Below are 13,791 nucleotides of genomic sequence, written 5' to 3' on the forward strand. Positions count from 1 at the left end.
ATGCGTGTACAGATTATGCGTCGATATACGTTCTGTTGGGTACAGTTATCAACGTAACTAACAGATATAGGCAAATAGTCATACCATATAACAACAGAAAGATGTAAGAAACAATCATATCTAAAATTCCAGCGTGCGGCTTACAATCGAGGGCGGCTTACAATCGAGGGCGGCTTATAATCGAGGGCGGCTTACAATCGAGTAAATACGGTATTTGAACTTGTGTAAAACCAATTGTTCTGCTTTGAATGAATTTAGTTAAAACAAAAAATATACATATAATACGACTCCTTTTTTACGATTCTGTTTATTAAATAAAATTGTGAGTTATGTTTTATGTTCACAAAAAGTTTCAGTTTTTGCGAGAATGCGATAGCACCACTAAGAGCGACAAAGAGCGAATAAAAGTAAATACAAAAGTGGCGGGCTGTTCAAAGTATAGATGGCATTGGCATTGGTTTTTATATTGTTGGTTTTCATATGCTATGTTTGTTGTCTTGTTGAATTTGTTACTTTGTAACTTTGTTGGCTAATGTTGTTTGACTTAAGTCTTAAGTTGTCCAAATGTAGGCTCAGTGAATGTACATTTGGTCGACGCAAGCAGTTGTTTTTGAAGCGTTTGCCACCTTGCTATTTTGAATGACGTTAAAAATATTGTTTTGTTGTAATCAACCTTTTCATTACAGACAAATGGATTTTACCAGTGTTATGTTTAGACCATAGTTTTATGCACATCAGCTCAGCACACAGCTTAATAAATAAATAGCTGGTTACTGTTGAATTTAAGAAGTATGGAACGCTCCAGTAATTCACGGCAGCTAGAACGAAAATTACGAGAAGTATGCTTATGTTTAAAATATTAAAAACTACACAAACACTGATAAAATACCATTTTAATTTCAGCTGAAAGCAGAAAGAGATGCATTTGAACGAGATGTCACTGTTTATCTGCAAGAAAATAAACATCTTAAGGAACAGGTAAACAATGTTATTTTTGTTAATAAACTCTTTGTTTGTGCTTTAAAATACCAAGGTTGAGCTTTTTCTGACAAGGTATGTTCATATAACATGGTATTGTAGGGAAAACGAGTTTTTTTCTTAAACAATATTTGTTGATAAAGTGATAAACTTACTGACTGAAAACTTTGATATTGTTTGATATAAACTTTGATAAGCGACTGTTGTCTCCGTCTGTTGTACTGAGTCTCTGGTGACTTGTGATTTACAATATACTACACACAATTTAGTGATAAACTTATGTATAATTTAGTCTGTTTTGGGAAAGAACAAAAATATACATCAGTGCTTAAATATATTGTCAATGCTATATTGTTAAAAAAAAAACTTGTTTTGTTAACAAAAATATCATGTCAACACAATGAATGTTCAGATCTCCATGTTTCATGTGCTCAGCCTCAAAGAGTGCATTGTTAAAATGTTACACACAGAAACAATCAGTGGCCCCACAATTTGTTAGCTTTTTGGGTGAAAAAATAGCTGGTAGAAATTTTTCAGATGACCTAAAAACCTAAAATTAAACTTTGTGTTTCTCCACAAACAGAAAGTCGAGAAATAAAAAACACAATCTAAGACTTAATGTTAATATTCCTGTGTCCATTTTATGTTAAATGCATGTGCTTTTATTTTACAAATTGGACATTCAAGTTTTGGACAAAAAATTGTAGTGGTAAAACTTTTAGAATCATGTCGTGATTAACAAAATACCTATATATTTGTTCAGGTTGAAGTTTTAAAATCGTCTCACACTGCAAGTGATACACAGGCAGTTCAAGTGCTTAATGACATTAGGCAGCACCACAAACAGTTGATTGTAAGTTGATTATAAGAATAATAGAATATTTCTTTTTGTTTATTTAATCTAGATTTTTTCTGACCACAAATTAGCGTTTCTTAGTTTTGTGTATAAGCGCACAGTGTTTTCGCTGCGTTGTGATGTGCTTACATTTAATTCTTTTTCCTTTGTTTATCATGCACTGTACTACATCCAAGCAGTGTTTTTTAACCTGATAAAGGCATTGAAACGCTGGAATACAATTGCCAGACAAGCTCTACCAATTTCATTTTTTATTTTTAGTGTAATTAAAGTGTGTTAAACTTCGAAATTACGTTAGTTTATTTGCTTCACAGCAGTATTTGAAATTTTAGCTGAACATTGTCACATAGGTTACATTAGTATTTTTTATTATCATTTCTGGACTTAAATGTGCCTTATATGTTTTAGCATTTTTCACCTTTAAATTTGTCCCTCTTAATAAACTTTCTTCTCCAAAAGCTTGCAATTGAACTTGGAAGTCATACAACCTTGGTTGTTACGCTAGCAGATATCACCCAGTAACCTAACACAGTAAAAAGGTTTGTGATTTTCGTTTAAAATTAACTTTTTAACAGGAACTGAAAGAAGATGAGTATGTATCCGAATTGAAAAGAAAGGATAAAGCAACAAGATTCTTGGACAGTAAACTCAAGGATGTAGAACTAAAACTAAAGAATGCAGAAACCAAGATTTTTCAACACAAGTCAGTTGTGGAAAAATTAGAAGAAAATATCAATAAACTTCAGACTGAAAATGAAAAGGTATGTTCTTTCATTTTCCTCAGTAAAATTGCCCGACATTGCATTTATAAGTGATGACCTTTTTGCATTTAAGCTGAGGCAAATTGAGAAAAATCATAAAACGACATCATCTAATAATACTTCTCAGTTGAAAACTCTAGAAAAGAAAGTTGCTACATTGAGTAAACAAAATGATGAAAAAGAACAGTATCTTGCATCTGTAAGTATAAGGCAACTTGGAATAATTTTCTGAAACATGTTTTTCATCCTTTTTTCATTTCATTTTCAGATAATTGAAAAATATGAGAACGAGACTGAAGTGACTGCCTCAAAAACCAGAGTTCGAATTCGAGTTTTGGAAGAACAAATTAAAACAATGAAAGCTGAATGTGATAAGAAATCTAATGATTTGACAAAGGTAAAAAAAAAATTATACTGTGCTTGTAGTACAGTTAAAACTGGGTAGTCGGCTAGCCACATAATCTGTTTAATTGCATAGGAATAGAGGCAAACTGCTTGTGATATGGGTTCATGTTCAGTTTGGGTTAACTTTTTTATTTTTAGGTGTTTACTGTTCAGGTGTGGTTCAGGTTTTTAAAAATGTTTTGGGCAAAAAAGAATTCTCTTAAAGCTGTTTAAACTAGAGATGTACCGAATATTTGGTTTGCCAAATTTATTCGGCCGAATCGGCCACTTTTGCAAAGATTCGGTTTTGGCCATATAATTCATTGCTATTCAGCCGATACCGAATCTTTTACGAACACACATTTAAAGCGTAAACTTGTTTTTCTGCTTAGTACCAACGAAAATGTCGTCAATCATTATATTTTTTAACACAATATCGCTTTTCCAACTGCAGACAAAAAATCTGTAATTCATTTTCGGCTTGGAAATCATGATTGAGGCAATGTTAAACCCCACAGAACCAAAATAAGGACGTAACACAACCGTTCTGTACTAAAAGCCAGGTAGATAAACTTATGTTTTTATGTCAAACGCGTAGGGTACGATTTCGCGACGTCATAAATGATTCGGTTGATTCAGCCAAATTTATTCGGCAAAACTGCCGAATATTCAGTTACGGCCGAATCGGAATTTTGCTGGTACATCACTAGTTTAAACCCCTTTGACTGTTTCATGAGTGACAAAAAGCTGTTTAAAAAAATCATGAAGAACAGGCTGTTTTTTACTGGTTTGATTCAGGTTTAACACTAAACAAAATATAGCATTCAACTCCGCTTCGTTTTTTTTAGGAAATAACTGTTTAACGGGTTCGGCTTTAGTTATTCTTGGTATTTAGGGTTAATCAATGTGTTCCAATTTTTTTTAGACTTCTTCCAAATTAGCTGCTGTATCAAGTGAAAGAGAAGCAGTCACTTCACAACAAAAACAAAAACTGGTCGATGTTGAGAAAAGACTGAAGGAAAACCTTAAGGAGAGTGAAAACATACAGGAACAGTTATACCAGGTATTTACTGCAAAATATGTTGTACAGTTTATTCAAAGCAAATCAAAAGCGAACATGTCAGCAATAATACCTACAGCATTGTTGATAGAGTTTAGTGCCTTTTTAGGGTTAAGCGGGATAAGTTTATATCTGTCAATGGAACATTTGCATTATTTAACAACTTCTAACAAGAATTGGAAACACAAATAGCGACACAAATGTGGAATAAACCCTTGGAACTCTCACCCCTTTGTATAAGGTTAAATAAAACACATTTGCTCAAGTGGTCATCTTTAGGTGAATGGTCTCTTGTTTTTTTAGGTCTACGTCTTTAGCACCCAATTATGTAACATAGCAATAAAGATGGAATTGTCAAGTCTTATGTTAGGGGTAAAAAATTGCAAAGAATTAAAGAATGTTTTGCTTTTAGGCCAAGGAGAAGATATCATGTTTAGAAGGGGAACAACACTCTATGGCAACAAAGCATCGAATTAAAACTAAAGCACTTGAGGAAAGTTTAGAGAGAATGAAAAAAGAAAACAACACCAAAGAGGAACAACTAAATTTGGTAAATACATGCTTTTGTACATATTAATCACAGAAAAAAAGAAAATAACTAAGTCAACTAGACAAATATTTTTTATTTCGTTGTGAAATTATATCAGTGCAAGATCAAAGCTTCCTGACCTACTGAATGTGTTATACCCATTCAGTTGGTCGCCAAGCATTACTGCATACAGTAACATACTGGCTATAAAAGTCTACCCTATGTTATGATTCGAACCTATGGCCTGAGCCTTTCTGGAACTCATGTTTACCAAATGAGCTATACAGGCTGTTTTGATATAATGCCTTCATTGGGCCTGATGTACTATGGTGTACTGAATTTATGTTCTTCTTAACTGTAAGTTAAAAAAATTATTGACGCAACAGGGTTTAAACCAGGGAGTCGAACTGGAACTGAACCCGAACCCGCGAACCGGTTTGAGCGGTTAATTTCATTAAACCCGAACCGCTAATTACGATTTTCTAAAAACCCGAACCGGAGTTGAACCCTATTTTTTGTTTGGCGTTGGACCCGAACCGGAACTGAACCAGTAAAAAATGCAGTCCTGTATGACAAGCGGTTTGACTCCCTGGTTTAAACCATGGTTTTTTGACCTGTATTCAATTTGTAACCTTGAAGAATGGACAAAAAGTTTTCTCTTTTCTTCTAAACAAAAAGAGTTTATGTATATAACTTTAGTTTACTGATTTTAAATGAACAGTTGAACTCGTATTTTGTGATTTTTTTTTCAAAATAGCACACTTAAGAATATGCGAGATAACACTTATTAAATTGAAACGAATGAAAATTTGAACCGGTTTAAAAAATGCAAACCGGTTCGGACCGGATAATTTGCCCAAACTGGAACAAAACCCGAACCCGAAAATACACATTTTAAAAAACCTGAACCGAACCCGAACCCTTAAAAACAAAACGAAGTGAAACCGAACCTGAACCTGTATGACAAGCGGTTTGACTCCCTGGTTTAAACCATGGTTTTTTGACCTGTATTCAATTTGTAACCTTGAAGAATGGACAAAAAGTTTTCTCTTTTCTTCTAAACAAAAAGAGTTTATGTATATAACTTTAGTTTACTGATTTTAAATGAACAGTTGAACTCGAAATTATCTAATGCCGAGAAGACAACAGACAATCTCACATCAAAACAGAAGAGTCAAATGAGATCATTAGAAGATAAAATTAAATCACTTCAATATCAAGTTGAGGTCAAAGATGATGAACTGTCCAAGGTAACCAATGTCTCTGTTATATTGCTGTATTTTCAAAATCATTTAGCACATTTTTACTAATTGCATTTTGATTTTAGTTATAGTTCAAAATGGCCTGTGTAAAATTTTTCTGCTTTGTATCAAAATTTTTTTTGTTTTGTTTTCAAAGACTGAAGAACAGTTATCTTCAATACAATCAGAATGCACTACCTTAACAGCCAAACATAGAGTGAAAACCAAGGCATTGGAGGAAAAACTAGAAAAGCTGAAGAAAGAATGTGACCTTAAAGATGAACAACTACATATGGTCAGTTCCTTTTCTAGTGACATGAGACAACGTCCACCATTTTATAACAAAGTTTTTCATTAATGTTTGGGTAGAACTGAACAAGTCAAAAGTATTTGCAAAATGTCATACATGCTATTTTTTGTTTCATTTTTTCACCATGTTTTGTTTAATCATGTTACTGTTAATGGTTCTTACTGTTAATTTCTATGTCCTTGACAACGCAATCATTTTTTGGGGGCTAATATTAACATGCTGACTAAAAATGCTATTTAACATTTTTTTATATGTTTGTTACATTTTTTACAAGCAAAGTGATAACATACACTTATATCTACAGACAAGTCATAAATTATCTAGTGCTGAAAAAACCACCACAGCCCTTACGTCAAGACAGAAAGGTCAAATGAGGTCATTGGAAGAGAAAGTTAATCAGCTCCAACATGAATTGGACATTAAAGACGACGAACTATCCAAGGTAAACTTATAGTTTGTCTTTGCTGTATTAAAAAATTGATATTTGTGACTTATTTATACTGCCATCGCTTTTTATTTTCTTCTTAGTGCCCGACCCATGTGCATAAATAATTTTATTCACTGCTGGATTGTACAGGCAAAACGCTTAATTGCATGTCAAATTTGCCTTTTTTATGCATTTAATAATGTTGCCTGATTTTCGTGACATATTGCTATGTTTAAGATTTACAAAACTTACCAGATACAATAAACCAGATTGTTCTGTTCAATTTTACACTTTGCACAAGGTAGGGCCATCCCTGGCCTTTAGTTTAAAATCTGGCTTGTTTTTCTGATTTGAGCCATAGTGAAGATCATGTGGTTGAAGCAAGATGAAGTATTGTGCTTTATGTCCAATCATTATTGAATCGTTGCAGTTTACAAATAAAAAGTGTTGTTTCTGTGAAAACATGTAGTTTAAACCAGTGGTTCTCAACCGCCGGTCCGCCAAATATATTACAATTTTATTTCTCAATTGCAAAAGGCAAGATGTTGAAGGCAGAGAAATCGTGTGAAAGTCAACGCTCTACTTCGCCTTGCAGAAACTTCATTAGAACCGAGTTTAACACCTATGATATCAAACAGACAGCTGCAATTTCTCATTAAATGAATTTTTCATACTTATTTTGGGTTGATGTTGAAACCGGTCCGCAAAATTTGTTTTGAATGTTTACCGGTCCGCAAACTTAAAAGGTTGAGAACAACTCATATAAACGACAAAATAACTTAACTTTCTCCATTTATTATTGCATGTTTTTTTCATTACTTTCATTGGCAATTTTACTTTTTGACTACATTTTTGACACTACATTTCTATTGCAGATCAACTCGGAGAATAAAATTCTAAAATCACGTTCTGACAATCTGGTTGCCAAGCAACGGAGTGAGACCCAAGCTTTGCAGGATAAACTAGTCAAGGCACAAGAAACACTTGACGAAAAACTCGTGGAACTAGACAAGGTTTGTAGTATTGTTTGATAGATGATATTTTGAAGCAAGTTATTTTTACTGAATTTTGTTCCCACTGGCTGTAATGACCAATCATATTTTGAAATCTACGTCTGGTATATTATCAATATTTTTTAAGTAGAAAACAGTGTGTTTAGGCACTATACTAATATATTGCAGTTAAAATGTGCATGTTTTACTGTGGCATTTGAACCCTACCTTCTTTCCCTAACTCAGCTGGTTAGTTCTTATTACGACCCCCTTGACTGATTCCACCAACGCTTCCTTCCCAGCCCAGTTTACTCACTGGGCGCATCACTTACTTTCTTGTGAGCTCCTGTCGCATAACGTTACATAATACAGTTGCTATGTCTTCCTTCACCAAGCGAAATAAACTCAACTCATTAATCCAAAGATAATGTGTATTAAAATCACAGTTTGGCCCTCTAGCATCAAGGTAGACTTTCGAGTATTCCCTATGGCAAAAAAAGGTAAAACATCTAGCCCATCGTGGGATTCGAACCAATAACAGGAGCCCAAAGGGTGGCACTGTACCAACTGAGCTACATAGGTTATTGGTAAACTAACAAGCACCATTACCATTTAAAACGTGTTTATGTAACTTCTCAGTTGGATATAGCCAGTTAAACCATAAGTCAAAACATTTATTTATTGCATGGGAACATGTTTATTCATGCAAAAGGTGTAGGTACTTCTAGTTTATAGAAATTTGTTTGCAGTGTGTTAACTTTTTTTGGTTTTAAGGTATCAAGTAAATTGGCAGGATTGGAAAATAACTCCCAAGCCACAACGTTTAAGCAAACACTCCATGCTCGAGCGCTGGAAACTAAACTGAAAAAGCTGGAATCGGAAATAAAACGAAAGGATGAAAAAATATTTGAGGTAACCACACACCAAAATACGTTTTTAAACATATTTTTCAACTCAAAGACAATTTCAATTTGTTTTTGTGGTAATGACACTGCCTGAATTTTAAGTTTTTTTTGTGATTTCAGCTGACAACAGAGTTAAGCAACCACTCATTGGAAGTGAAGTCAGTTTCATCTCATCAACTTACTCAAGTTAAAACACTTGAGGATAAAATTCAAAAACTGGAAGCAGAAAATCAGAAAAGAGAAGAACATCTTTATAAGGTTTGTCAATTACCAGAAATGCAACAATCTTGTAATTTTTTTTTGAAAATCATTTATTTTTTAATTCTTCAAAAAAACTGTTTTCTAATTAATTATTCGAAAAACTGTCTACAAAATGAAATAATAATTTTGTTTAGTGATTATCATATTAAAGTTCTATTATCTTTTATTTAAATTAATTAAAAACTGTGTTTACAAAACATATTTTGATACAAGAAATAATAACTTAGTGTTTAGTGATTATCATATTCAAGTTTCTGATGTTCCTGAATGTATCATTTTCATATGTAAACAGCATCTGGTAAAATAGCTTAAAGTGAAAACATTCTGTCTTTTGTTCGGTAAAATGTTCATGCATCATCCAAAATATCAAATTCACACAGGTTTCAACCAAACTGGCTCATACTGAGCTTGAGGGTGATTCAGTGGCTTCAAACTATAGAGTAAAAATTCGAGCTTTAGAGGAAAAGAGTGAGAGACTACAGCAAGAAAACCAACTAAAGGAGGATCAACTTATAAAGGTTTGTTAAAAATGCAACTGTGCTCTATCCATGGTGAGGATGCACAGATCCAAGAGAATCCAGTACTCAATGTAGAGTGCAGCATACTAGGCAGTAGGGATGTGCCAAAATTGCAAATGTTCTGTTTGGTCGAGCACGCTCGGTGCATTATGACGTCACAAAAAATCCCCTTTCTACCTTTTAGCTCTACAAGGCCTCTTACGTCACCAGCGGTGTATTAAGCTGTTACAGGCCTCAGAAATACACGTTTTTCCACAATCTAATACATTTGAAAAATCATTTGTTTTTGTTCATAGACACCCTTTCGAACACTAGTTACCTATGTTAGCAGGGCATGATTATGCAAATATAATGCTCGGGTCAGTTTGTGCAACTGCTCGGCCGAGCACCGAGCATCAAAAATAGCGATGCTCTGTACCGAGTACTCGGGTTCTGGCTCGGCTCGGCGCATCCCTACTAGGCAGGCAATGGTGATTGTGATTCAACCTTTGATGGGTTCACCACTGAGCCTGTGTGGTGCAGTTGGTAGAGCGCCAGTCCCCAAAAAACTCTAGTTTTTCGATCGAATCCCACCGCAGGCTAGATTTTTCAAGCCTGTGCCTCGCCACATGGGAATGCTTCACAGGCCAGCTTGATTTGGTATAACGCCTTTAATGGGCCTGATGAACTAGGATGAGCATAAAGGCTTGTGGTTTTTCAGTTCCTGATTAAAGCGATCGATGGTGCTTTAAAAAAGCTGATGTACATTTAATAATGTGAATCAGGGCTTTTCCACCAATGGGCCAAATACTTCTGACAAAATTAGTACGTGGTTTGGCACCTTTATACAAGTAACACAACTTGAATTGACTTGTTGCTTACCAAAACACAATTTTTCCAACCCATTGTTACATGATACAGTTAAAAGTGATTTTGTGTCTAAAATAATACAGCAGGTATATGGAAAAAAACACATAAATCGTCTGATTTCTGCAAACTGGAAAGCTTTAACATGAATTTGTTTTGCCGAATTGAATGAAAATTTCGGGTTCTAACATTTAGATCACAGAAAAATAGCATGGGACGCATTAATTTGCACAAAAAAGGTCTCGCTCTCTGGCACTGTGGTAAAATAGTTTTGCTGGCAACAGGACACAGTTAACGCACTCTTGATGTAAGGAAATTCTACAGAATGTTTGAACAGGTGTTACAACCATAAAACTTTTTGTGATTAATGTTCGATGTTACAGGCTGAATCTGGATGTTCGGAAGCACAAAGCAAACTCCACAAACTGAAGGAAAAAATAAGAAGATTAGAATTGGAAGTTTCCAGAAAAGATGACGAACTAAATGATGTAAGTGATGAATTATTTGAATTTGCACAAAATGGGGAAAATAGTATGTCCAAGTTTATAGAGCTATTCTGGCAAATGTATTTTTATTCCGACGTTTCGATGAGCTGTATAAACTTGATATTATGCCTGGCAGCAGTAGCTTATATAAATAGTATGTTCGGTCCAATTATTTGTTTTACTAAAGTTGTGTGACAAACCGTTTGTTGGTTTATCAAGATATTTTTATGTACTATCCCGACCTTTTTAACATTGTGCAGTGATAAATTCCAAAAGATTTTGGTTTTCGTTATGACACAAGAAAAAAAAAACATGTTCCCCACTTACTACTTGTTTATTGAACAAAATGTGTACTGTCGGCTGAGACTTTGTTTTGTTGTTGAAATGATGGGCTAATTGGATTTTGTGGGGCCTATAAAGACATATTACAGACCCTATAGCCAAACGTGTCCGACATTTTGTGCGCTGATTGTTTGCAAACAACACAAAATAAAACAGGCTAGACAGGGGCTAAAACTGTGTGTTCTCTTCCTTCGAGCACCGGGTATCTTACGTTAACGCTCGGTGGTTGAGCATGCCGGGTGTGTTGTGACAAACACTCAATTTACACTGCAGTTTTGTTTTAACCTTAAAGATCCTTATGTAATCACCAGGGTCGTGTTTGAACTCTTAACACCCCTTCTGCATAACTTCTGAATTTAATGAGTAACAACCGCAACTAATTAAAATGCGTGTTTTATTTCCGCAATTCTTGATATTATGCGTGTTACGTACGGATGGGAAGTTTAAAGCATGTTTGTTTTTTTCAAAAACTTCTTTCAAGGTCGACATTCTTTAGTCTAATGCTCGGCTTAGTTCGTGCAACTGCTCGCCTGAGAACCAAGCACCGAGCACTCAAAAAAAATTGCGATGTTATGTACCCTGTAATCAGGTTCTGGCTCGTTTCCGCCCATCACTAAAACAAGCAACACACTACCTAACAATATAGATGGATTGTCAACGGCTAAAATGTTATGCACCTCTGCTCTACACTAATATACACTTAACAACTTTGCTTTCGTTTAGCTGAGATCTGTTGAAACCGAGTTTTTGAGCAAAACCTCAGCGAGCATGTCACAAATTCAGACAGTGCAGCATGAAAAGAATCGTCTCGAAGCCGACAACAAGCGACTAAAGACTGAGTTGAATGAAATGACGAGGAGAATATCGAGCTTGGAATGTGACGTGGCAGATGCGAAGTGCAGCATTAAACACAAGGAGAGACAGATCGAAAAGGTAAATGCTTGTCTGGGCTTTTCAGGTCGAATTATGACTTGAGTTTTAATAAGAATGGCTTGATTCGGGCCTGACTTTGCACATTGCCTCATTTGTGTCATAGTTTCACCAACTTACTGGCTTAATTCTGGCTTTTTTATTACGGATTGGAGTATGGACCACGATTTTAGGCCTTCTTACCGTTCTGTATGGAATGCCAGAGTTTATTCCTACATGTACATATTACAGTCTTACATACAAAGCATAAAAAACATTTTCAAAAAAATACAAAAATCTAAAACGCTGGTATGTAATTCAACCATTTTAACAAACTTATGTTTAGAACTTGCTTTATTATCATCTGAGTAAAAATTAAACCTTAAAGCAAAATAAATAAAAAACATAAACGCAAGAAAAAATGTCATTTTGAGATACAAACAAATCATTTATATACCTAAATATTTACAAAAATGTTGTTGTTAAGTGAAGTTTTATTGTTACAGCTTAGCAATGCTGAAAATCAAGTGAAACTTGTAACAAGTGAAAAAGAAAATAATGAAGAAAAAATGCAGCACGAAATTATGTCACTACGTTTGACGTCAGATCAACTTAAATCAGAAATTAAGGTAAAAGTTTGCTTGTAAAAATAACTTTAATGGTTAACTTAGTTTGTTTAATGTAAACATTTGGTTTTCAATTTCTGCACAAAGAGACATTTAATTTTTGCCCAAGTTTATCACAATATTTTGTACTTACATTTTTTCTGATAGAATCTCAAGCATGAACTGCAATCAGCAAAGAAAGAAGTTACTCAACTTAGCAAAGATTTGTCAAATGAGAAAAAGCAGTGTCAATTACTTAAAGAAAATTCTTCGGCTAGTAGTAGAAAACTCCAACAATCACAAAATGAACAGGTAAAAAGATGATTTTATTTTCGTGTGTGTGTTTTCCAATGCTTGTGCCTAAACGTTGATATTCTTTTCTTTGGTTTTGCCAAAAAACGATTTTTTTTACTAGCGATTATAATAATTATCTTTGTATTAGCATATTGATATAAAAAAATTTATCGTTTTTTTGTGGACATTTTTTTTCGTCAAAAGTTTTTATCGTTTTTTTTGTGTGGACATTTAAACATAGATATAGGATACTAATAGTCAGGGAGGGGTATGAACTATCACAATTTAAGCAATAGATTGAAATTTAGAGACATAGCCATTAGATCATAACAGCTACAAAGCGATCGCTATAGATCTAAAATATTTAAACCCCCACTTTTGACCCTTTTGCCCCATCACCTATATTTACACTAATACAAAAAATAAAAAGTTTGTTTTTACGCTCCACCATAATCTGATGTAATAAATGACACAGTTCCTAGCACTAAATTTAAAATTTACAAAACGACCTAAGACTGTTTGATATGCACTTGCTTAGCATTTTGGGAACAAAACAAGCATACCTATCACACAGTCATAACGTCGCAATACCCAACGCATTCTTGCTAATATATAATCATCTAGTATTTCGTATCTTACAAACAGGGCATTAAATCATGGTGCCTTTCTTTGAATAGAGACAAACCGTTGAGCAACAAGCAAGAACGATTGAGGATCTCCAAGAAAAACTCGAAACCGCTGAGTCAGCACTTTTCAGGACAAAACAGGAATGCAAATCCCTCCAAGATCAATGTTCTTCAAGTGAAAATGAAATCGCCGCACTTGTTCCGTTGCAACAACAAGTGGAAGAATATAGAAAACAATGTAGTCAACTGCAGGTAGCATATGATCTAATGGTGTTTCTAACCTACAATTTACAGTCTTTAATTTTCTGCGGTAAATTGTCTTTGTTTACCAGCGATTTTCGGTTAATCGAACAACATTTGATCCAATATTAGTATGCCAGACCTAGGGAACGCGTTATACCGAATCAGCTGCTCAACAAGCATTCCCACATGGCAAGGCGTAGGCTTGATCCAATATTGCGG

The 13,791-nt window shown here is 34.5% G+C and overlaps 1 protein-coding gene across 1 annotated transcript in view; it reads left to right on the forward strand.

Moving 5' to 3' along the window:
* Positions 1-664: 664 nt before the first annotated feature.
* LOC145213410 (uncharacterized) overlaps positions 665-13,791 on the forward strand; it is a 28,919-nt gene continuing 15,792 nt past the window's right edge. The window contains exons 1-20 of the mRNA XM_080081665.1: positions 665-839; positions 904-978; positions 1,742-1,831; positions 2,410-2,595; positions 2,669-2,794; positions 2,864-2,992; positions 3,905-4,042; positions 4,452-4,589; positions 5,681-5,818; positions 5,967-6,104; positions 6,424-6,561; positions 7,422-7,559; positions 8,313-8,450; positions 8,564-8,701; positions 9,085-9,222; positions 10,452-10,556; positions 11,619-11,828; positions 12,311-12,433; positions 12,578-12,721; positions 13,381-13,581. Coding sequence (XP_079937791.1) covers positions 792-839; positions 904-978; positions 1,742-1,831; positions 2,410-2,595; positions 2,669-2,794; positions 2,864-2,992; positions 3,905-4,042; positions 4,452-4,589; positions 5,681-5,818; positions 5,967-6,104; positions 6,424-6,561; positions 7,422-7,559; positions 8,313-8,450; positions 8,564-8,701; positions 9,085-9,222; positions 10,452-10,556; positions 11,619-11,828; positions 12,311-12,433; positions 12,578-12,721; positions 13,381-13,581 — 2,679 coding nt within the window. The 5' untranslated portion in view covers positions 665-791. The remainder of the gene's footprint in view (positions 840-903; positions 979-1,741; positions 1,832-2,409; positions 2,596-2,668; positions 2,795-2,863; positions 2,993-3,904; positions 4,043-4,451; positions 4,590-5,680; positions 5,819-5,966; positions 6,105-6,423; positions 6,562-7,421; positions 7,560-8,312; positions 8,451-8,563; positions 8,702-9,084; positions 9,223-10,451; positions 10,557-11,618; positions 11,829-12,310; positions 12,434-12,577; positions 12,722-13,380; positions 13,582-13,791) is intronic.

Source organism: Phallusia mammillata, chromosome 2, assembly GCF_965637545.1.
Source record: "Phallusia mammillata chromosome 2, kaPhaMamm4.hap1.1, whole genome shotgun sequence".
Taxonomy (NCBI): domain Eukaryota; kingdom Metazoa; phylum Chordata; class Ascidiacea; order Phlebobranchia; family Ascidiidae; genus Phallusia; species Phallusia mammillata.